Source organism: Ambystoma mexicanum, chromosome 12 (assembly GCF_040938575.1).
Source record: "Ambystoma mexicanum isolate Mex_15411 chromosome 12, UKY_AmexF1_1, whole genome shotgun sequence".
Lineage (NCBI taxonomy): Eukaryota > Metazoa > Chordata > Amphibia > Caudata > Ambystomatidae > Ambystoma > Ambystoma mexicanum.
Window position 1 is genome coordinate 522,042,502 of NC_090936.1, and position 25,442 is coordinate 522,067,943.

The 25,442-nt window shown below is 47.6% G+C and overlaps 1 protein-coding gene across 1 annotated transcript in view; it reads left to right on the plus strand.

Annotated features, from left to right (window-relative positions):
• The window catches only part of KDM7A (lysine demethylase 7A), a 529,021-nt gene that overhangs the window by 320,906 nt on the left and 182,673 nt on the right, over nt 1–25,442 (plus strand). The window contains exons 8-9 of the mRNA XM_069628822.1: nt 19,892–19,979; nt 20,915–21,021. Coding sequence (XP_069484923.1) covers nt 19,892–19,979; nt 20,915–21,021 — 195 coding nt within the window. The remainder of the gene's footprint in view (nt 1–19,891; nt 19,980–20,914; nt 21,022–25,442) is intronic.

Genomic DNA, 25,442 nt, shown 5'->3' on the forward strand with positions numbered 1-25,442 from the left:
GAGGCGTTCTCGGAAGCGCCGACACCGGTAGTCTTCCAGGTCCTCCTCGGAGGACTCTGCCCGGCACGTCGCTTACCCCACCAGCCGTGCGACGCCGGAGGAATGGGCTTCCTTCGGGAAGAAAATGCTGGCTATTCTTGAGTCGCAGGGTACTAAGCCGTCCGCGCCCCCGAGTGGGGTCGGTCGTGTGAGGTCGAGAGACACCGCTCGCATGAGTGGTCGGCACGAGTCACGGGAGAGGTCCCGTTCGGACAAGGAGACTCGTTCTCGCAGTACCCGTTCCAGGTCCCAGTCCTCGACGCGTTCGAGACCGTGTGCACCTGTGAAGTCTTCGAGGAAGACATCGACGTCTGAGGCGTCGAGGGCGTCGACAGGCTTTCTCGAGGCTCCGGCTTCGAGGAAGTCGTCGAGGCCGTCGACGCTCGGGTCGTCGAGGGACACGCTCGGGGCTCCGGCCTCGAGGGCTGTGTCGACGCCGCCGATGCTGGAGGCGCTGCGTCTGACGTCGACGCCGATTTCCTCGGCGCCGATGCCGGTTCTCTCGACGCCGGCGCTGATTCGCTCGACGCCTTTCGTGTCGGAGGTACCCCGTGGCACGGGAGAACCCCCTAGGAAGGCTCTGGTTAAGAGCAAGCACTCTCGGGTGCCTTCTTTTCGCCACCTGGAATATATTTCAGAGGCGGATGAGGATTCTGATGGCCTGGTTCCTAGTCAGGTTCCAGATGCAATTGTCTCGGGCCATAGTCCGTTTGACGATTTGAGACAGTCACTGCATGATGCCAGTGGACTTGACACCTCTCCGGAGGTGGAGTTTTGTAGGCCTGAGCCTGGCTCTCATGCCGATTCCTCGTACCGGCGCCTTATGGCTAGGGTTTCTGAGTACTTGGGATGGTCTGCTCCCCCAGGGGAGTTTGTGCAGGATGATCTGACGGACATCCTTGATGTTGGTCCCCCAACTGACCCGGTACTGCCGTTCCATATGGCTTTACAGAGAAGGGTGGCGGCGGCTTGGACTGCTCCAGAGAGTCTCCCGGCGGTGGGCAGATCCTTGTTGCGAAAATACCGTCCAGCCAGTAGCGACCCCTGCTACTTGACCAGGCACCCCACTCCGGAGAGTTTGGTGGTGCAGGCGGCCACGGCCCCGGCAAAGCAGGCGTCGTACCCTACCATCCCTCCTGATAGGGACGACAAACGTTTTGATGGCTGGGCGAAGAAAGTGTTTTCTTCTGGTGGTATGGCGCTTCAGGCAGCCAACTCCGTTTGTGTCTTGTCTCGTTTCACGCACACTCTGTGGAACTGTGTTGCGTTGGCGGCTGAACATATTCCCGAAGGGGACGAACGGGATGGTTTCCTTGCTATGGTCCAGGATGGTAAGGATGCCATGTGTGAGTCCGTTCAGTCGGGTTTGGATTTAGCTGAATGCGTCAGTAGGTCCATGGCGGCGAGCACCGTGATACGCAGGTTTGCGTGGTTGCGGAAGTCGGGGTTTGCTCCTGATGTGCAGTCCCGGCTCCTCAACATGCCCTTTGACGGTGAACACCTTTTTGGCAGCAAGGCTGACGAGAGCCTTGAGAGGTTGCAGACCTCAAAAGCTGCAGCGAAGTCGTTGGGCGCTGCAGTTCGCCAACCTCCGCCTTTTCGTCCTAGGGGACAGCAGTGGAGGGGTGGTTCCTTTCACTATTACTCATCCTTCAGTAAAGCGAGAGGAGCTGGCAGTCAAAGAGGCCATCGCAGGGGTACCAGAGGTGGACGACAGGGTACCCGTGGTGCCAAGGCCGCTCGGGCAGTTGCCTCTTTGCCCTCAGGTAACGCCGCAGCCGCTCCCACTCAGTCGTGAGGCCGTGTCCCATGGTTCGCCGGTTGGGGGAAGGCTGGCGCAGCATCTTGTAGAGTGGCAAGCCATTACTTCAGATGTGTGGGTTCTGGAGATCAAAACCCACGGCTACTGTCTTCCCTTTCGGCACAGGCCTCGCGACAATCCACCAGGGAACCTCTCTTTGCAGAGTTCGGATCCGCTCCTTGCGCAGGAAATTCAAGCCCTGCTGGAGAAAGGCGCCATAGAACTGGTGCCTGTAGCGGAGAGGAACAAGGGATGGTATTCCCCTTATTTTTTGATTTCGAAGAAAGACGGGGGATTGAGACCCATCATGGACTTGCGCGGTTTGAACAAACTCCTCAGGAAGGACAAGTTCAAGATGGTTACTCTCTCTCAAGTCCTCCAGGCCCTTCAGCTTCAGGACTGGTTGGTGTCACTCGACCTCAAGGATGCTTACTTCCATGTGCCGATCCATCCCAAGCACAAGTACCACCTGAGGTTCGCGGTTGGCGACTCGCACTTTCAGTTTCGGGTCCTGCCGTTCGGATTGACCTCCGCCCCGAGGGTTTTTACCAAGCTCATGGTGGTGGTGGCAGCGCATTTCAGGCAAGGGGGGATTCACGTCTACCCCTACCTGGACGATTGGTTGATCAGGGGGGGGCTCTCCCGAGCAAGTCCTGGATCATCTGTCCGTCACCTGCCGCTCCCTTCACAGGCTGGGCTTCTCCCTCAATTTAAAGAAGTCCCATTTAACGCCAACACAGCGGCTCCAGTACATCGGAGCGGTGCTCGACACTTCCCTGGCGCAGTGTTTTCCTCCCCAGGTGAGGGCTCTTCACATTCAGCAGCTGGTGCACAAGTTTCAGCATGCCCAGACGCTCCTGCGTTCGAGTTCTTGAGGTTGCTCGGCCTCATGGCATCCTGCATTCTTCTGGTGCCAGAGGCTCGCCTGCGGATGAGATCTTTGCAGTGGGCACTCAAGACGCAATGGTCGCAGTCCTCCGGCAGGATGTCGGACCCGTTTCAGGTGCCGCCCTCGGTCGCCCGGGATCTTCTGTGGTGGCCCGTCGAAGGCAACTTGATGAAGGGGGCTCCATTTTGGCTTCCCTGGCCGGAGGTGACGATCGTGACGGATGCATCCCTCACGGGATGGGGAGCTCATGCCAACGGGCTCACAGTCAGCGGTCGTTGGTCTCCGTCGGAGTCCAGACTCCATATCAATCTTTTGGAGCTGAGGGCCATCAGGCTAGCCCTGAAGGCTTTTCTGCCGACTGTGCGAGGAAAGAGTGTCCTGATCCTGACGGACAATAAAGTGGCCATGCACTACCTCAACAAAAAGGGGGGGGCAGGGTCACTTCCTCTGTGCAGGGAGGCGATGCAGCTCGAGTTCTGGGCCATCCAGCAGGAAGTTTCGATCTCGGCAGTTCATCTGGCCGGAGACGAGAACGTGACGGCGGACGCTCTGAGCAGGCAGAGCGCAATCTCTCACGAGTGGGAGGTGGCTCAGGAGATTCTCCTGGAGATCTTCGCCCTTTGGGGGACCCCTCAAGTGGATCTCTTCGCCTCCAGTGTCAACCGGAAGTGCGAAAGGTTTTGCTCGCGGGAATTTCCTCCAAAAGGAGCCTTAGGAGACGCGTTCGTGGTGTAGTGGTCATTCCCGCTGCTGTACGCGTTTCCTCCAGTCCCCGTCATCCCGCAAGTGCTGCGGAGGTTACGGAAGTTCGGTTCCCGGATGATCCTCATTGCCCCGGCGTGGGCTCGGAGGACGTGGTACCCGGACCTTCTCGACTTATCCATCTGCCCTCCAAGTCGTCTTCCCTTCCGAGACGATCTGCTCTCACGGGAGGGGGGTCAGGTTCTCCATCCAGAGGTCAAATCCCTCAACCTTCACGCTTGGCTTCTGAAAGGTTGAGGTATAAGGATTGGGACCTCCCTGAGGACGTGATGGAGGTGTTGCTTTCGGCCCGAAGGCCAGCAACAAAGTCTCTGTACCGTTGCCGTTGGCGTAAGTTCTGCGACTGGTGCAGAGTTCAGAATGTGGATCCTTTTGCATGCAACATCCCCATGGTTCTGTCCTTTTTACTTTCTTTGGCCCACAGGGGCTTGCAAGTGGGTACCGTTAAAGGTTACCTGGCGGCGCTGTCCATCTTTAAGCGCTCGTCTGAAGAGTGTTCTTACTTTAAAATCCCTTTGATTTCACAGTTTCTGAAAGGGCTCACTAATGTGTTCCCTCCGTCACCTTTCCTGGTGCCCGGTTGGGATTTAAACCTTGTTCTTAAGTTTCTTATGGGTGCTCCTTTTGAGCCTTTACATTCTTGCCCTTTGAGGCTGTTAACTCTGAAAACTGTGTTTTTAGTTGCGGTTACTTCCGCTCGCAGAGTGAGTGAGTTACAGGCACTTTCAGTTAAGCCTCCCTTCACTGTATTTCACAAGGACAGGGTTGTCCTTAGAGTTCGTCCTTCTTTTCTTCCGAAAGTAGTGACGGAATTTCATTTGGCCCAGAAGGTTGTTCTTCCGGCATTCTATCCTCCTCCGCATCCTGGTAAGGAAGAGGAGAGGCTCCATAGGCTTGATCCTAGGAGAGCTTTAAGCTTTTATGTTTCACGCATGTCCTGGGTCAGAGTGGACGATCAACTCTTTATTGGTTACGCTGGAAAGCGTTTGGGGCAAGCTGTGACGAAACAGTCTTTGTCTCGCTGGATTATTTTGGCCATCTCGGAGTGCTACCGCTTGGCTGGTAAGGACCCACCGGCTGGCTTGCGGGCCCATTCTAACAGGGGTATGGCTGCGTCTACTGCCCTGCAGAGGGGTGTTCCTATTGGCAACATCTGTGATGCAGCCACCTGGGCTTCAGTACATACATTTGTACGTCACTATTCCCTCGATTCCATCCGAGCACAGGATCTGGCCTTTGGCAAGGCGGTCCTTTGCTCTGCTATTTGATTGGCTATTCTAAATCTTGATTCTAAATTCTTTCCCTCCTCCTTGCTCTGGTACTGCTTTGGGAGTCTGTCATAGATATGGAATACGTCGGAGGACCCAATCCCCTCGAAGAACAAGTTACTTTCTTACCTGGTAACGTTCTTTCGATGAGATGGTCGGACGACTTATTCCATATCGCTCCCGCCCTGCCTTCCCCGCTGCAGAATTTCTTTTGCGATTGCAGCTTACGTTCCGCAAGGCTTTGTGTCTGGCTGGCAGTTGACTAGTGTCACACGTTCTGGGGGAAAAAACTACAACTGAGGCTACGGGCGTCGTGCGTCCTACTTATCACATCGGATGACGTCGGACGTCGGAGGAGGCCCTCGACGACGGCGCATCAACGTCATCGACGCAGGACGCAGACGCCGAAAAAAGTTTCCGAAGCAGCACAGCTGTGGTGATTACATGTCATAGATATGGAATACGTCGTCGGACCATCCCATCGAAAGAACGTTACCAGGTAAGAAAGTAACTTGTTCTTCTACACCATTAGCTGCTTCTACTCAAGTACCTAAGATCTCTATTTGACTTCAACCCAGGGTTGTGCATGTCATCAGTCAGTTCCACATTGAGGAACATGCATCCCAGAGAGCAGCAAGATTTTCCAAACCTTTTCATTATATGGAAATATATTAATCGATAGACGTGGGTCTTAAACATCATCCATCTAGTTTACTCTACGCCCCTCCCTTCTATTCCTCCTTCCTCGCCACCAAAATTCTACAAATCTTCTCCGGAGCTGCTCAGAGAGCTTCTAAAACTTCTCTCCTTTGGAAGGATAGAATTGGTGCCAGATGAGGAAAAGGGTCATGGATTTACTACTCCTATTTTATTATACCAAAAAATAATAGTGGAGTAAGACCATTCTTGTATCTTTCTGATTTTAACCAATTTATTCTTAATACTTTTTGTATGGTAAGTGCCTCCGATCCTGGCTGCTCATCAGCACAATGACTTGGATGGCATCATTAGACCCCCAGGACACTAACATTCACACTCCTATCGAAATAGAGTACAGCCAGTGTTGGGTCTTGATGTCTATACTCTGGCCTGGAGGACCAAGGTATAGGAGGCCAACCTAGTTTGACGGGGACAATTCTGGGAGAGGTAGCCAAACCAGTTCCTGGTAGCAAGGTGAGTGGTCAAGGCTAGGTATCGGGAAGGGTGAACCTGGTAAGGGACCCTGAATGAGCATACACAGTGAAAGGTCAAGGAACACACTTAGACAATCCGTTATAAAACTATTATATTTATGTATGGCCATACAACACTACTAACATGTAATATTACACAAACTAAATAAATGATGCATATATACAGTTACTGGAGTAGGGCAAAATACATAACAAACCCCTGTAAATGAATGTCTGTATTGGTATGCAGGCTACTGGTCCACAGAGATTCAGCACTAACTTTAAAGGTCTATCCCTAGGATGTATGGGGCTTTGTGACCATATGCTCACCAAATTTCCACACAGTTATGTGAGGGGTGGGGAGTTAGTGGACGGCATCTAGGGTCCAATGAAGAGTTCCGATGGGTATAGGACACATTGTTCTAGTGAATAAGTGTCCCCCACTTTCTGAATGCTTGCTCAAGCACACAATGGCAAAGCCAAATTCTCAGAACTTTTCAAAAGTTACCAAACTTTTAAAAGGGAAACATGGGGTTCATGTAAGTACTGTTAAAACGTACCCCTGTAATCTGATTCTTCTTAGGACTTGGCAGGTCTTCAGAAGAGCGTCCAAGGTTGCTTTTCCCGCCTTGGACTCTGGTACTTGATGCACAGGGGTTGCAGGTTCGAACAATTCTTCAGTCTGCGACAAATGCTGTTTTAAAGTCTTCAGGATGGAGAATGCAGAAGAACTCCATGCTGGACCCCTCGGCACAGACTGTGTTAAGCAGAAACCTGTGCAGTTCCCTCTGGGACCACTGCAAAAGATTTAAGATTACAGGTGTTGGCAGTAAACCCACTTGGTAGCAGTCTGCACCACACAGATTCACTGTGGTAGCTGTGGCTGAGCAGTCAGACTTCCCTCAAGAAGAGTTAGGCAGTATATAGAGGATACAGGATAGGTACAGAGGCACAGTAGTACAAGCAAACACTGACCAGAGCTAGGTGTAAAAGTATATACTTATTTATTTTAAAGGCACACTCATAAATTACACTAGCACAGAAAAAGGTAAGTAAGTCAAAACACAGTCACTATTACTTATATGTACATCCCTAGTCATTTGTTGGACAAGTCTAAGTTAACACCACTTATTTCCAAACAGAGGTGAGCGCTTAACGTCAGATGGCACTCTAACAAGTTATTAGAAAAGGGAGGGAAAAAAGAGCAGAAGTAATGAAAGCAGCAAGGTAAAACACTTTCCACATAAGGTTAGCAAAGGCAGTCAACTGTGGAACGAGGAGAATTGGTTTGTGGCCCGCTTTAGAGAGAGCCAGGCGAAAATATGCCCAAGATCACACAATGTCACAAGTCTTTGCAGGTGAGTAGAAAAGGTTTTACTGAGTTTAGAAAAAGTTTAGTTAGGGTGTCCCAGGCTTACCCAGGGTCGAGAGCCGAGGGCTAAATCTACCCTGTACAATCGGTGGCAAGGGAAGCCGGGCGGAACACAGTACCTTTTAAAAGTGGAAAGGATCCTCCAGCGGTGGTAGTTGTTCCTGGTAGTGGGTGCAAGTCGCGGCGTCGTCCAGGGGAAGAGGTGATCTCGACGTGGAAGAAAGCTGCAGGTCGTTGCACTACCAGGGATGAGACCAGCCGTGGAGTTTTCCGGTCACAAAGGAGTTTACCCCTCTTTCGCGGTTGAGGTAAAAAGTGGTATCCCGGTTGCCGGGGTGCTTGGCACAGGCAAGGCGGCCACGAGATGCTTCGGGACGGCGAAAAGAAGGCAACAACTGGTTGTCCCCACCAGTTAAGGGAAGGAGACTCTCCGGCGGGAGATCTCCTCTGTCGTCGGAAAAAGTGGTGAGACGGTTCCGCAGGGCTTCACCGGTGGTGTCGTCTTGGCAGGTCGTCTCGGCTTCTCCCTCTTCGGCTTCTTAGGTCCTGTGGCGACTTCTCAAGAACCAGTCCCAAAAACCCTGCTTTTATGCAGCAAACCCCCATTCATACAGCCTAGCTGTCACTCAAACATGCTAAGTGGTGAGCGGGGTGGCTCACCACTTGGGCCAATCACACCAGAGTGCGACATGAGTTGGCAAGGCAACTCAGTCCAGGGTGCCTAAACCCCCTCCCACACCCCCTGTGGTACCCAGACAGAATGACACCACTGTGGAGGGCTTCTGTGCAGAAGCCCGCCAAAAGTGGAACAAAGGCTTGACTCGGGTTCAGGGTTACTGAAGTGAACCTAGACGCCATTTTGGCAAAAAATCCCAACCAGTGAATTTATATTAAATAAATAAACCGGCGGTATCTTTAACATTGCACCAAAAAGTGGTGCATTAAAAACAATGGGAAATCCCATTGGGAAATATTCCGGTGGAATATTTCCGTGGTATCCACTGCCACCAGCCAGAACTCGGCGAGGGGGGACGGGACATTACCCCCTCGACAACAGACCCAGGGGCAATCTAATTGCCCCTACCAGTATTTCCACAGTAAGATGGTTTGTACTGGTTAAGTTCCTAAGTTAAGACTAGTAAAGTCAATGGTGACTTTACAGACCCAGGGAGACAGTAGTCAGTCCCAGGGTGTGGAGTCTGTTTGGGGGTCTCTATGAAACCCCTGTGTTACTGCACTGAGGGTGCTGTGTAACACACATTCAAAAACCAATGATCGCCTATGGGGAAAAAATACCCCCTAGCCCAGAAGCACATAGCAAGTCACAGTAACACTCTCAAATCATGTCCAAGAGTGAGGGTGAAAGAGTCTCACTCTTGGCAGGAGAAAAAAATAAACCCCAAAAATCCAGCAAAGCTGCTGGGGGACACACTAGGTTAGGAAATTCAGCCTAAACAGAGAATTCTCCCTAACAGACTGGATGCAGGAAATCTGTTTTGGACGAGGGCCACCAATGCAGTGTGTAAGGAAGGCATGGTATCAACAGTAAGACACACAAGTGACCACAGTTCAAGGGTGTTTGTTGAACTTCAAAAAGGGGTTGAAAAACACCCATCTAATCCTAAATCTACAGATGGGAGCAAGCTACCACCATCAACTAAACCATTCCAGCTGGTCCTACCCCCACATGCCTGGAGACCTCCTCCGCCGTATCAACACAACCAAAGAACCAAGGGCACCGGGACCAGATCGAATCTGTAGCTCTCTAATAAAAGCTTCCCCTGATGCCTGGTCGGGGGCATTACATGTCCTGTTCTCTTCCATCGGAATCTCGCAGAATATTCGGTCGTCCTGGTGTGATAGCATTGTGGTTACAGTTTACAAAAAGGGAAGCCCAGCAGATCCAGGTAGCTATCGGATCTTGGCTCTGTTGGATGCACCGGCAAAGATCTTTGCAAGAATTCTTCTCCTTGAATCGGAAACATGGACTGAGGCCCGTAATATCATTCCCCTTAAACTGGATTTCGTAAGGGCCACAGCTCCACCACTAACATCTTGGCTCTCAGCACAATCATCATCAGCAGGCCTGGACGGTAAGACAAACACCGGTCTATATGGCCTTCACAGATCTCAGTGCTGCTTTCAACACTCTCGACAGCAACAGTCTTTGGCACAAACTTGCAGGATGGGGCACTACAGGCCTACTACAGACCTACCAAGTATGATTATCTCTCCCCACAAAAATACACAAGTTAAGATCAGGATGGACCAACACGACAAAAACATAGTGTGGATTTCCACACATAGAGGCTTAAAGCGGGGTTGCAATTTGGCACCCACTCATTTTAACCTCTACCATGCCGATATGTACAACGCCTTGAGCAAACCAGCCTCTATGCCACCAAAACTGGTCTCTGTGGCAATTAAATGACTGGGCTACAAAGATGACATTGTGGTCCTTAATCTAACGCTGCAGGGTCTGCAGGCCACCCTGAACAATTTAAAGTATTATACCGATGGCAACTCCCTGGCAGTGAACACGACGAAGACCAAGATTATGGTCTTCTGCCCGCCCAGAAGAAAAGTGAAGAAGGCTGTTAGGGCGAATTCTCAGAAACATGCCAATTCCCTCTACATTAGAGACCCCAGCAACATTGAGACCCCTTTTCCCACTCTTTTGTATTTTAATGAAGATTACCCAGGCTCATAGTGCTGGTAGTCTTGATTCTATTAAAGACTCGGAGGTGAGCATTATGCTTTAAACTCTTTAATGCCACTTCTCATAGCAGCTCAATTCACAACGTTTCCTTTTCCTTTTTCAACAACTCAGAAAAACAGACTAGAAATAGTCCCAAACAGTCCACAAAACTACAGCCATCAGGAACTGCATCTCCTCAAAAGTCCCCAGGATTCTGTAGTTTTGACCTCGAACACATGACCAATCCAGTCTGAGCAACAGTCCTTGCATCACGTCCTGTTCTAACTTCTTCCTCTTTCTTTGATGTGTTATTAGAACCATGAACCGAAACACATCAACTTTCAACCTTGGAACAGTAACTCTTTCGAGACCATCGGCCTCCCGTCGATTCCTTGCTCTGGCTTCCTTAGCCATGACATCTAACTCCCTCAGGTGGTGTTGGCTTCCTCTCCTAGAGTCCAACCCAAAACACATCATTGGGAGGGAATACGCAGACATAGTCACATCATTATATACATAACAGAGCAATACATTTCAAGAAAAACACATTTCACCCATTCACCTGCGTATAAGGGAGGGATAATGCTCGCCTTTGAGTCTTTAATAGAATCAAGACTACTAGCGCCATCAGCCTGGGTAATATTCATTCTATGTCAAGACTGGAGGCGATCATTATTCTTGTTCAAAGCTTCCCAACCCCTGGTTGGCCACATTAGAGACTGGTTTAAAGTAAAATGTCTTAAACGTAGATTCCGAAGACCAGTCAGCTGCCTTCAAAATATCATACAATGACAGACCCTTTAAAATATCTAGCCCTTCCCAATTCTAGTACATGGGTTCTTTCAGAGGCAGAAGAGGGACCCTAGTGGCCTAAGAGCCAGCAGTAGGCAGGGTGAGATGGGGCTCAGTTGCAGGTAAAGAGTTCCAGAGGAAGACTGGGCCAACAAGTAGTTCACTTTAAAAGTTAATTGAGGGTCCAGGGGATTCACAGAAGACAACCTAGGAGGGTTCCAGCAGTGGGCCTGGGTGAACTGGATAGGTGGCCTCCCCAGCACAGCAGCACCGCAAGGATACACAAGAACCACTCAGGCTTAAGAAAAGTAACTACCCAAGCAAGTACAGTACCTTATCTGTGAAGAAGAGTTCCAGCAAGAAGACTTCAGGAGCTGCAGCCAAAAACCCAGGTGTTGAATTCCTTTACCAAGAAGGTTGAAAACAAGACTCTGGAAGGACCGTTGCTGCAGGAATCACAGGGAAGGCTCTAAACAAGATGTTCTTCGTATGGACTACTTGGCACAGAAAAAGAGGATGCCAAAGGAGGGACTTCAGGATCTGCAGCCAAAAACCAAGGTACTGCATTCCTTGTCTGAAGGACCAAAGGCCAGACTCTGGATGGGCATTTTCAGCAGAGATCGACACAGAAGGCTTCAGGCAAGGTTTTTTTGTGGCTGAATGCGGTTCTGTGGATTTGGTACCTTTCTCAGGAGCACAGAAGAAGACCGAATATTGCTGGTCAGATTCTCGTCGTTTGCAAGGTCCAGCACTGTTGCGGAGAAGTCTCAGAAATGTGCTAATTCCCTTCTACCGGAGAGACCCCCAGCTCTTTTGCTGGACTTAAGGATTTTTAATTTTGATCCTGGAGAGAGTGACCTTTTTTCCACCCCCTCATGTGTTTTTCTTTGATTTGAACTCTCTCTCTCTTTTGGTCTTGGAGTCTGACAAACTCCATAGGCATCATGGTTTTACATTGTCACACAGCACCCTTCAGTGTAGTGACACAGGGAAGTCCTTTGGATTTCCCAAAGATTTAAATGCCTTCTCTTGGAAAAACTGTTTCAAAGAGCAGTAAAGTGAAATTTACTTGACTTACCTTTTGTAACTTTGTAGACCCAGCACACACCATCTTCCATAGAGTGCTGGAGCGGTTACTTAGTATCCCCTTTGTCTACTTTCTTATGTAGCATTTTAGGTTACCCTTTCTATAATCAATGCCTGGTGGCAGTGGTTTACTTTTTCCTACCATTGTGTGTTTTTACTGCGGTATAGCACCCAACGGGTGCCCATTTTGTCAAAATGGCCCGTGTCGTCTTTTCTCGCCATTTCTTGTTGGAAAGGTCCTTCTTGAGATTTACTCTGCGTGCCAAACCAGGGTTGGTTCCTTTGTTCATATTGTCTTTGGCGGGGTTCACTGCTGAATCCCACCTCTGGCTCCAGCGTGTCTGGCAGGGCAGGAAGCGAGGGACGTTCCCGATACTCCCTGTGCCTAGTCTCCTTGGTTACAGGAATGCACCCAAAGGTGATTGGCCGGCTGGCTGTCCTTGGAGGACAGCCACCCTGGTGTGAGAGTGACAGCTAGGCTACAAATGGATGGGAGAGACTTGCATAAAAAGCAAGGTCTTTTGCAAGGAAGGCACAGTCTACCACTGGACGAAGGAATCGGAAGAACTTGGAAGAGATGCTTGCTGCAACTACTGGAACATTGGTTTGCCTGGTGAAGCCTTACTGCAGTGCTGAAGCTCCAAATTCGCCTCGACTAGAGAATCCCTGCAAAGGACGACTTCTCCCCTTGGGTTGTTGGGATCAATCAACCCCAAGACGAACTCGACTGGAAACCCTCTCTCTGCTGGCTGTACTTCCATTGCTGCTGCAGGAACCGAGTGCCAGTGGACGGGAACACCAGAATCAAATGCATCGTTTCGAAGTCCGGCCGGAGCTCCAGGAAGATCCTCTTGACTCCCTCAAAGAAGGACTAACCAAGCCTGAGCCACCTCAACAGAGTGCTGGACCCCAGAAGCAAGGAAAATCCACAAGGTATCCGAGAACTGCACTGGTGCTATTCGCGAGACACTGAACCCACGAAGTGCCGCTGATCTGAACTTTGCCCATTGCTGCCGCCAACCTTCGAATCGTAGTCCAGGAGTCCCAGACATCCTCCCTCTTGTCACCACGACTGAGGCCCAGGAACAATAGGATCCGCCAAACCCCAACAGGGACGGAAGCCTGCTGGAATCAATTTCTTCAGACCTAAGGTACTGTAAACTAAGGCTTACTTACCTCTTGTTGTGCAGCTTACTTGCTCTCAGTTGAGACTTGCATTTTCTGCCTGTTGCATACTTGCTTGCAGCTTTGCCCTTCACAAGCCTCCCAGCTTGTGGCCCAGCAGTGATTTCTTTTTTTTCAACAAAAACTCTCTAACATTGTGCAAGACTTTCTACTTACCTTCAAGATGTGCCTCAGCTCCCCTAAACTTTGCTCAATTGACATTGGTTGTCCTAGCTCCCTGAAGAGACTACTAACCTCTGATTGTGTTTTAACTATCCCTCCAAAAAGTCATGTAATCTTTACTTGTATAGCTGGGATAGGGTTAATCTACATTGCATTGGGGGGTTCAAAAGTGCTTACCTGTTTGAAAAACTAGTTGACCATTGTTTTCTCCCCTAACCTCTCTTCCTTTTTTTGACGCCAAACTCTGTATTGCTTTTAAATGTTCCCATGATATCCACAGTGTCCTTACAATTGAAGTCGCCTCTGGGTATCTACTGATTTATTGAAACTGAGGGTGTGTATTCTGAAGTATATTTGAAGTGTTAAATATTTGCTCGCTTCTTAAGATTCCTTATTCTAAAACTGACTGTTTAAATTAATAAATGATGATTTCATCAAGAAACCTTGAGTGTAAGTGTTATTTGGATACTTGTCATTGTGAAGCTCTATGTTGCAACCCTACAGCTCACATTGACCCTCTTGAGAATGAGCCTGGCTGCTCAGTCACACTAACAACCTGTGAAGTACACGCCTATACCAAAGGTTGGGGTTACCTATTGGCAAGAGGACAAGGCTGGTGCAGTCTCCCACAGGGTTACTGCATACAATCCTTGCCCAACAAGCACTCTCGTGAGGACTCTACAAACGTGAATCGTGCCTCTGGAGATCTAGCAGGATGCTCACAAAGTTTCATGGAGATTCGGAATTCATAAAATCGTGCGCCGCCAGATTGCTCGAGGTCCCAGGCTATTGGGATAGTGCAGCCCCGCAAGGGCACAGCAACACGTGGGATGGCTCAAAATGCAGGTCTTCTGGAGTCTAGTGGGTCTCACCAGAGACTGGGTCTTCCATTTCGGGATCCTCTGGTTGATTGGAAGAAAGGGCTACAGCAGGCTCTATTTACGCAGAAGGCTCTCTACCTCTTCAGCTTACAGGATCAGACTTTTTTATGCAAGAACCCAGCCAATTAAATATCAAACTTGGGTTGGGTTGGCGGTCCTTTCAGGACAACCACCCACCCAGTTTGAACTGGATTCTCAGAGGCAGGCTGGAAGACAAAGGGCTGCAGAGTTTTGGACTCCTCCCTCACTTCCTGCCTTCAGACACTATGGAGCCCAGGTGAGGAATCTACAGGATTCCCGCTGAAGATAAAAATCACACAAAGGCACTTCCCTGCACATAGCAGTCCAGAGAAATTGGCGCTAATAATACAACAGGTGTTTTGTGAAAAACTAAGATTAGTTTGGAATATTATTTGTAACTTCAAGATTCTTATAGAAGACTGTAGGTTTAAGAGGTGTACGCGGTTTAAGCACCTCACATCAAATGGCTATCTAGTCACTGTACTAGATTAAGGGTGTGCAAACCCGCACCGGAGGGTCACTTTGTGTGCTGGATATGTAAAGCATAGAAAGTTACTCACCTGCATTATTGTTTCTTGTATTACTTGTTACTATTTCGCATTGAATGTTATTTTTAGTTGCTGCGTTTTAGATTGCTTGTGTGCAGTGTGTGTATATATAAATAAAAATATTTTAATATAAGTTTAAGCGAGTAAATGTTTACCTCGATCCCTGTGTTCACTGATTTCAGTGTACTGCTCTACAGCTCACATTACTCCCTCCTAAAATAAGCCTGGCTGCTCAGCCACTATACCGAATTATGTAGTACAGGCCTATATTAAGAGTTGGGTCCCTAATACCAAGAGACAAGTCTTATGAAGTCCCACACCAGTTGGACTTAAGACAAACTTACCAAACAAGTGGAACACAGGTTAACGTAAGCAATAACTTTCTAACTTATTTTAGGATGGCCCAAGGTATGTAAACCCCATATTCTTTGTAAAGGAGCCATCAGCAACTTAAAGGTAGGTATAAACCTAAGGCTGTTTTAACATCTGTATAAAATAGATCAAGGAAAGCAAAACCCAATGTTACTTTACGAATGACTCAATGTTATTCTAGGTAGGTAAACCCAAGGCAGACTTCGTTTAGACAGGCTATACAGCAGGTCAGGGGAAGCAAGACCCAGTTGGTGATCTTACAGACTAATATTCTGAAGGAAATAGTGAAGCCAGCAGCATTACTTTTGGGGAAGAGGATTCCAGCAGTGTGCCTGGGTTAACTGGATGAGAGGACTCCCAATCACAGGAAACGCCCCAAAGCTACACAGGAATCACAAAGGCTTTAGGTAGGTAAATACCCTAGCCAACACAGTATCTCCAACACAGAAGAGTTACTGCAGGGGAGACTTCAGGATCTGCAGCCAAAAACCCAGCTGATGGATTACTTTGTCATGAAGACGAAAGACAGGACTTTGGAAAGGATTTTTCAGCAAGGATAAACTGGGAAGGCTCCAGGCAAAAGCTTCTTTGCAGCTGGATGCGGCTCTCTGGTTCTGGCGCCCTTTTCTGGAGTCAGAAGAAGGCTGAATATTGCTGATTAGATTTGCGTCGCTAATCTGGTCCAGAACTCTGGTGAGGGCACATAAAGGACTGGAGCATGTCTCTGGAGGTCCAGCAGGATGCCACCAAAGTTTCAGCTTGATTCGGAAGACCATGCACTGCATCATGGCTCAAGGTCCCAGAGTATTGGGGTATTGCAGCCCTGCAAGGTCGCAGCATGAAGTGGGATGGCCCAAAGTGCATGTCTACTTGAGTTTAGTGGATCTCACCAGGCTCTGGGTCGTCATTTTCAAAATCCCCAGATAGCTTGGAAGGAAGGGTAACCGCAGGCTCTCGGGTCACTGGAAATAGTCTCAGCCGTGTTTTTGTCATCTTCCTCTTCGGATTTGGTTCCTGTGGTCGACTACCTCTTCAGCTTCCAAGATCGGAGGAGCCCAGCCAATCCATCAAACCATCAAAACTTGCAACATTCAAACTTGTGGGGCAAGGGGGAATTGCCAGTTGTTTCAGGACAGCCAGCCTCCCAGTTTGAACTGCATTCTTACATTCAGGCTGGAAGACAAATGGGTGTGAAGTTTTGGACTCCTTCCTCGCTTCCTGCTTTCTCAAACTCTGGAGCCTGGGCTTGACCAGAGGCTCCTGCCGAAGAGAAAATAGACACAAAGGGTTTTCCCGCCCTGGAGGTTGGGGGAAGGAACAAGAAAGTACAAGGAACACTAAAATGGTGAGCGTTGGGGAGAATTCTCAAAATGTGCTAATTCCTCCCACCTTAGAGCCCTCCAGCTCTTTTGTTAAACTTTGGGACTTTGAACCTTTCAAATCAATGTGTTTTCTGTGTTTTTCTTTTTGAATTATGGAGTCTAACCACCACCATAGGCATCATCTTGTGTTGCAGAGCACCTTCAGTGCAGTGGCACAGGGAAACCTTTTCAGGCTTTCCCAAGGTTTAAATACCTTCTCTGGGATAAACTACTGTTTCCCAGAGAAAGTAAAGTGAAATTGAGTTTACTAGTCATTTCAAATTCCTAGACCCAGCACACCCTATCTTACAATAGAGTGCTGGAGGGGTTACCTAGTATCCCCTATGTCTAGAAACTCATTTAGCAGTCAAATGCTACCCTTTCCTATCGAAATGGCTGGTGGCAGTGGTTTTACAACAACCTACCATTATTTTTCCTGACCGCGAACACCGGTAGCGTTAAATCGCGGGAGCCATGTTTTTCAAGATTGGCGTCTGAGCCCACTTTGTTTAAACCGGTCCCGGTCTTCTTTTTTCGCCATTTCTTTGTGAAAAGGTCCTTCTAGAGTTTTGCTCTGCGCGCCAAACCAGGTTTGGTTCCTTTGCTCATTCGCCTTTGGCGGACTTCAGGACTGAAGACTGCCTCTGGCGCCCGAGTGTCTGGGTTGGGCAGGAAGTGAGGGAGGTGCCCGAAACTCCCTGTGCTTAGTCTGCTAGGAGACCCAAATGCACTCTACTATGATTGGCTGGCTGACTGTCCGGCAAGGACAGCCACCCTGCGGGGTGAGTGACAGCTAGGCTGGAATGAATGGGAGAGAGCTGAATAAAAGGCGAGTCTCTTGGCTTGGAAGGCAGAGTCGACCACTGGTATGAAAGAACTGAAGACGAGCTTGAAGAGGACGGCTGCTGCAACTCCTGGACCGTTGGTTTGCCCGGTGAAGCCCTGCTGCATGTCCGAATCGCTAAATTCATCTCAACAGAGAAGCCCTGCAAGGGCGACTTCTCTCTTTGTGTTGGTGGGACCAATCAACTCGACACTAAGCCACCTGGATACCATTCTCAGAGCTGGTTGTATTTTCCTCAGAGTGCTGTAGAAAACCGAATAACCCGGGAGAGGGACACCAGTTTGTGTGCTTTACTACAGCTACCGAAATCGAAGAATTGCCATTTGCCAGCTTTTTGACCAGTCCCAGTGCAGTGCAGGAGTCCCCGACGTCCTCCCTCTTGTCCCCACGACTGAGGCTCAGGAACAGCGACATCTGCAGGAACTGCCAGGAACCGAAGTCTTCAGCTGCATCTTTTTCTTCATTTGTAAAGTACTGTGAAACGAGACTGAGAGTACTTAACTCTCGCAGTGAAAGTGTTTTAAACTTTCACAACTAGCAGGCCTAATCAGCTTGTCATCAGACATATAATTCTTCTCGTTACAAACTACTTCTGAGAACTTATACAGAGACTTTATTGTTTACTTACCAGAACTGTTTTATCCTATCCAAGACTTTAGCCCTTTGACTTTGGCCTAGCCGATTGAATTGACTCTTCTGGGGAACTCCTCTGCACTGTCTAAGAAACTTGTAATTCTTTTATGTTCTGAACCTATTTCTTTTTGCTCCTCCTTCAAAGTATTCTGAATGCCATTTTGCTCCTCCTTCAAAGTAGTCTGAATGCCTCAGAAACTTAACGAATATAGTACTGAAGTATATTTGTGTATGTTTAACTGCCTCCTTCTAGTGAAAGTTTTATAACTATTGAATAAATTAATAAGTGTTTAAGAAACCTTGAGTTAAAAGTTTATTTGAACACCTGTGATTGTAGTAACATCATTACAGCTCACAATCCCTCTTGAGATAAGCCTGGCTGCTCAGCTGCGCTATCAAAAACTGTGTAGTACAGACTTATACCAAAGGTTGGTTTTGCTTACACCTTTAGTCATAGTTGTGTGTAGTGGTCCCAAAGGGTACTGCATACAAACTCTGCCTAACAGGGAGAAAAGAAGACTGGGCCCATTTTGGTAAAATGGGCACCCTTGGGTGCCTTTACTGCAGCTGTGAAACAGCCCGCCGTGAAGGTCACCGAATTAGGAAAAAGGTTCACTGCCACCAGCCATTAAAGGTAATCGTGTTCCTGTAACAGAGATGTTACAATGTATCCCCTTTCTCCTTTTAACTGTATCTCCCCAGGACTCCACATAAGGTCGGGTGTGTTGGTTTCACCTAACAAAATGTAAAAGGGATCCAAATATCCTTTCTACCCTTGAGAACTGTAGTTCTCACAAGGTTAGCCAGAGAAAGTTAAAAGGGCAGCCCCTAAGGCAACCCAGCAACAATAAAAAGGTACATACCAAAAGTTGTCGGAGGATAACATTAAAAATACACTATGGAGAGTCTTAAAAATGACACCCATAAAAGGACTGAGTGTGGAAAAAGGTTCTCTCTCACTGAGGTATAAGGAAAAATAATCCACCAGCAAAGCATAAAGTTATGCGGTTGACAAAAGTCAGAAAAGATTGATCATTGCTCAATCTTACCCATCACTGTGAGGTAGCAGACACTCTGCGCTTAAAGGATAGTCAATAGGTGGAAGGATCTCTGTGTGGAATCAGCGGTCAGGTAAAGGTTGAGCTTGACAATTCTTGGCAGTGGATCTGGCTCTAGGCCCTTCCCAGCCCTTGCTGTGGTGCTGCTTTTGGCCCCTGGCTGCAGGTTCCCGTGCTGGGCGACCAGGGGAGACTGAATAAGGGAGGCAGCGTTTATGTTGCCCTGGAAGCCAATTCCATTGCTTCAGATGCTTTTCACACTTACAGGCAGAGTTCTGGGTGTTGTAGTCCTGGGGGGGACCTTGTTTTGCACGCAAAACCCTCAGATGTGCATAGGGTCCTCTGGCAAAGCAGGATGTGGGCAATAAAATATATAACGTAACAACCTCTTTAGTGCAAGGCTTTTTAGTGCACAGCAACTTAATTATTTTATCCTCATGTTCTGTACAATTCAGCATCTGGCACTGGGTGCGATTTTAGTAGCCTCGCCACCCCCACATCATTCACACCACACCATTCCTTCCCAACTCTTGGTTCAAATATGAGATTTCCTGGCTGAAGCGTGTCTGCAACTGTACCCCCTGGCAATTCCAACCTTTGCTTTTCAGTCCGATGGACACGGATCATAAATGAGTGTGGCTTTCTAACCAATTGTTGGCTACAAATGAGCCTGCTAATATGGTTTGTTTCAACAAAGCTTCCCAACTGTGGACAGTTCGCCAGCGGCCCAAACTCCCCTTTACGATTAACACTTATGTCATGTTTAAGATATAAAGTCTATTTGTGTATATGTTGTAACCATTACAGTTCTTTAAAGTTTTCATGAACTATTTGCTCTGTTCCATGTAATGTCAAGTGATCTGGTAGATTATACCCATCTTCAGCTCCATATGTTCCCGTGATGCAATTTGCTCTTACTGACTGCTCAACATGTGGTTGTTTTGTAGGCTGGATTCACGCTGTCCTCACATCTCAGGATTGCATGGCTTTTGGAGGAAACTTTTTGCACAACCTCAATATTGGCATGCAGCTCAGGTTAGTCATTAAGCTACATATGTTAATGAAAATGCTTATCCCGATCTTCTTTAGGTCCCCTGTGAACACATCATGCAGTGAGTAGTTGAGGAACAGCAAAACATTATATGCAGTGTTCTCAGTTCACTGTGAATTTGGATCTGAGGAAACTGACACTGCTTTTCTCTCTGAGCGTGAATCTAATGTTTTTGATGGTAGGAAATGTTCAGACCCTTCTATTTGAAGAAATTTGTTTTTTGAGAATAGGGGTATATTATAGACGGGTCCTGTTCTGGGGTGATGCGTGGCCGAGTTGGTCGCCAAGCTGCACACAAATGTAAGTGTTTTCAAAGATGCCGATCCCATTGCACTGACTCAGACTTTATTTTGCACTTTGAGAATGCAATCCAGTTAGGTTTCCTTGGGTTAGTTTCAAAAGTTACTTTCCCATGTCCCCTATGACATTTGAGGTTAAAATTGTGCAGTGTGTCCTGTTTAGTAGTCATGTACTTCTATGATTAGGGAGTGAATAGATCTCTAGAATAACTGTACCAAACCCCATCCTTTATACACTTCCACCCGGCTATCCTGGTAGTTTTCTAGAAGTTCTGTGAAGAGATCCATATCATAGTACATTGTAGCCAGTGCCCTCCACAGCATCTTATGTTGGCTTAAGAGGACATACTTTGACACTGGCCATGCCCGGTCTATCTCCTCTCCCTTTTAACTGTTGTAATTTTGCTTGTAAACTGTCAGTGGCCTGTTAGGGGTTTTGCTATTACGTATACCTGTGCTTGGTTCATTTTGAAATACATGTTTGTGACCTTTCTGCTTTTTGTACCTGTTGGGCTTTCTACTTTTGTGGTTAATGCTGATAAATGGGATTAATTGAAGATGAGCAGTTGGAACTGCCGAGCATTCTGATTACACAATTCTTCCCTATGTCACTCCTACAGGTGTTATGAGATGGAGAAACGGCTGAAGACCCCTGACCTCTTCAAATTCCCTTTTTTCGAAGCCATCTGCTGGTTTGTAGCCAAGAACCTTTTGGAAACTCTGAAAGGTAACCGACTTGCTGCTCTTTTCTGATCTTTTTCTCATTCTTAATTGCTGTCAAGGTGCCATGATGCGCAGTGATTGATGTTGCTTTGCCACTGCTTTGAGAGAGTTTGTGTATGCAGAATCCTATTGATGCAAGAATACATGACTTGTCAGCCTCGAGTGCTTATACTAGAGCATGTTATGCATTCCTCCTTAAGATGGATTTCTAAATCAGCCCCTGGGTTTAAGCTTTTTGGAGGCCACCCTATTTGTGGTAAACTGGGAAGACACTGAGGTTTGCCGAAACCCAATTAAGGTAAGGCAGCTAAGCTGTCAATGCTTACACTCAGGACAAGTGTGAGAGTGGTCTAGGGCTACAATGAGTCCACACAGAGCAACACCAATAGCTCAAGTTAGTAAATATGTAAACATATAGGTATTTATTAGGCCATTAGTTACACACAAAGTAAACAAACAAAATCACAAGTAAGTAAAACCATGTATAACCTACATACTCATTCACTATTAGGAGAATAGAAATGCATATGCATGAATTAAATAACCATTGCAATACAGGTAAGGAGTCGGATGCAAGGACAAATAGACCAAACTCTTTAGAACAAACACCAAAACGGCTTCCGTCAATCTTAAATCCAACCCTGAGATGGTATAAGACTTTGCCCCTAAAAGTCGCAAGTTCCAAAATATCGCTTCTTCTGGTTAGTCTATTTAGAAAGGATGCAGCAAGACTGTGGTGGTGCTTTTAGTACGTTTCTATAGTTAAGTATTTAGTGAAGTTAGGGTGGGTACTCCACTTAATCCCCCACACTAGGATAGGCCTAGGGAAAGATTTTTAATCCAGGTCCCACCACCAGAGGCCAGGTTAGTGTGTTGGGGGGGCCAGACTTTACACCCAATGTTACTATATGGAGAACAGCGAGGACAGAAACGGTTATGTTAACTTACCCCCCTGACTCAGATTCTTCCAAATACCACTGCAGGTCTTCGTAATGCGTTGGCTACACAATCGCTTGCCCTTGGTTTAGTTGAGGAATGGCAATGGGTTGTGGATGCACTGGTCACTTTTGGTGCCAGAATTTAGTTTCCGTCAGTTGTGATGCATAGGAATCTGTTCAGTCAGCTTCTAGTTGAAGCCCCAAATGATGAGTACTGCTTCTGTGGTGCTGAACCCCTCAGTATACCTCACAGGATTGAAGGAGTGTTCCAACTAAAATCCACTACAGGCAGGCGGCCACAGGCAATTGTACAGCAGCGAACATAAAAGCATCTCCAGCATGGCTTCCCTTGGAGTTCTGCTTAAAAAGCAGGAGCAGGCGACTTGTCGCAAAAGATGAAGATCTACAAAGTTCCAGGGTTCTGCCTGGAACGACGACTCCTACAGCAAGGTAGTCCAGGACAGGGCTGCTAGTCCACCGGTTGGTCCATGGACCCTTCCGAAGGCACTGGTCCTCAAGCCGGGAGGATAGCTCAGCGGCAGCGTGCTCGACTTGGAAACAAGATGACACGGATCAACACAGGTTCGATCCCTGGGTCTGCGCTTAGAACCCCCTGGGTATTAAGCGCGTTATAAATAAACTAGCATATCAACTATCATAAGCAGGGGTCAGACTGGTTGTTCCCACCAGTCCAGGTGTCAAAGCACCGACAAAGATCTTCTTGATCAGGAAGAGGAGCAGGGCTTCACCAGGCCAATCACTTGAGTTGATGCTGGTCCGCAGCAGGGATCTCCTTGGGTCATCACAAGGCTGCTCTTCTTCGTAGAAGTCTTGGCTCCAACACTGATCTTGATGAAGTGTTACAGGAGTCCCCCCTTTTTATCCAAGGTTCGGGCTGGGTGCAAACACAAGCCCACCAATGGTAAGGATCTGTACCATTCAAATAGTCAAGGATTGTCCACTCCTGGTCAGCCCATCTGCCCAGCAACAGACTTTCAGGAACCAGAGTTTTTGGATTGCGACAACACAGTCCCAGCCCCCTCCTCTGGCTGTCACAGACACAGCCCCTTTACCCGCGAAAGCAGCAGCTTTCCCCAGGAAAGGGAATTCCATATAATGCATTTCTTGACCCGAGAAGGCAGGAAAAGGGTCAAACTTTATGGCCAAAGAAAAAGCAAACAGTCTCATGGCTTGTGCATCTTATTGTGCTAGAAGCTTTTAGTAGCCATTTGCAGTAAATGGAAAAGGTGAGTAATATAACAAACGATATACACACAGCTGCCACCAGCTTGTCTGAGACACAGTTACCATAAAACCATTGTTATAAAAAGTTAGGATACAAAGTTGCTAAGAGAATTCTCATAAAAGTGCAAATTCCCTTCACCTTAGAGACCCCCAGCAACTTCGCTGGTATTTGAGGTCTTGATTGTTTTACTTGGAGAGTGCGTGAGCCTTTTTCCCCCCCCACTCTCTCGTAATTTGATGTGTTTTACACTTGTGTTCTTTGATTATGTTGTTTTAAGACAACTCCACAGGCATCATCTTTTCATGTGTGTTGCACAGCACCCTCAGTGCAGTGACACAGGGAAACCTTCCTAGGCTGTCATATGGTTTAAATACCTTCTGTGGGATAAACTACTGTTTTCCAGAGAATGTAAAGTTAAATTGACTTTACTAGTCTTTTTAAATTCCTAGACCCAGCACACACTATCTTACAATAGTGCTGGAGGGGTTCCTTAGTATCCTCTGTGTCTAGAAACTCATGTAGCAGTCAAATGCTACCCTTTCCTATCGATGGCTGGTGGCAGTGGTTTTATAACAAACTACCAGAATTTTCCCGACCGCGAACACCGGTATGTTCTTCAAGATGACGCCTTAAGCACCTTTGTTTAAACAGGTCCCGGTCTTCTTCTTTTTTTAACCATTTCTTTATGGAAAGGTCCCTCTAGAGTTTCTCTGTGCGCCAAACCAGGTTTGGTCCCTTTTTTCGTATGCCTTTGGCAGGCTTCAGGACTGAAGACAGCCTCTGGCTTCTGAGTGTATAGGGTGGACAGGAAGTGAGGGTTGGTTCCCGAAACTCCCTTTGCTTAGTCTCCTAGGAGACCCAAATGCACTCTGGCATGATTGGCTGGCTGACTGTCCGGCAAGGACAGGCACCCTGCTGGGTGAGGGACAGCTAGGCTGGAATGAAAGGGAGAGAACTGTTTAAAAGGAGAGCCTCTTGGACTGGAAAGCAGTTGACCGCTGGAAGAGGACGGCTGCTGCAACTCCTGGACCATTGGTTTGCCTGGTGAAGCCCTGCTGCAGGTCCGAATTGCCAAGTTCATCTCGACCGAGAAGCCCCTTCAAGGACGACTACTTCCTTTGAGTTGGTGGGACCAATTAACTCATAAGCCACCTGGATACCATTCTCGAAGCTGGTTAGGATTAACCAGGGGGGGGGGGGGGAGAAGGACACCAGCTTGTGTGCTTGAACAGCTACTTGAACTGAAGTAACTCCATTTTGTTTGCGTTTTCCGACGATCCCGTGCACTGCAGGAGTCCCCCAACGTCCTCCCTCTTGTCCCCACGACTGAGGCTCAGGAACAGTGAGATCTGTAGGAACTGCCAGGAACCAACAACTTCAGCTGCATTTGTTTCTCCATACTAAGGTACTGTGCCAACCCGATTGAGAGAACTCCACTATAGCAGTGAAAGTTTGAAACTTTCCAAACTTGCAGGCCTAATCAGCTTGTGACCCAACAAATGATTCTTTTTCGTCTAAACTAATTCTGAGAACTTTTGCAAAGACTTTACCGTTTGATACCAGCACTGCTCTTTTCTATCCAGAACGCTAGCCCATTGACTTTGGCCTAGGCCTATTGACTTGAATGGAACTCTTCTGGTGAACTGAAACTATTTGCACTGTCTAACAAGTATATGTGATCTATTCTACTTACCTTGTGCCTTTTTGCTCACTTCTAAGTAACTGAACTGCCAGTTGTCTCCTATTTCAGGGGAGCTCAAACTGTCTTAAAATCTTAGTTTTGTATTGAAGTGTATTGGGTTCTAATATTAAGTTGCCCCCTTCTAATTAAATGTTTTCTAAATGATTGTGTACTAAATTAATAAGTGTTTTAGCAAGAAACCTTGAGTATGTGTCTACTTGAACCACTGTGATTGAAAGTTCTCTGTGTAACTTTGTACTGCTCACATTCACTCTTGAGATAAGCCTGGCTTCTCAGCTCGCTACCAAAAACTGTGTGGTACAGACTTACCAAAGGTTGGTTTCGCTTACACCTGTAGTCCTAATTGTGTGTGGTGGTGCCAGAGGGTACTGCATGTAATTCTACCTAACATCTAGGAATTTAAAGACTAGTAAAGCCAATTTAACTTTACATTCGATGGGAAACAGTTTATCCCAGAGAAAGTATTTAAACCTTGGGACAGTCTAGAAAGGCTTCCCTGTGTTACTGCACTGAGGGTGCTGTGTAACACACATGAAAAG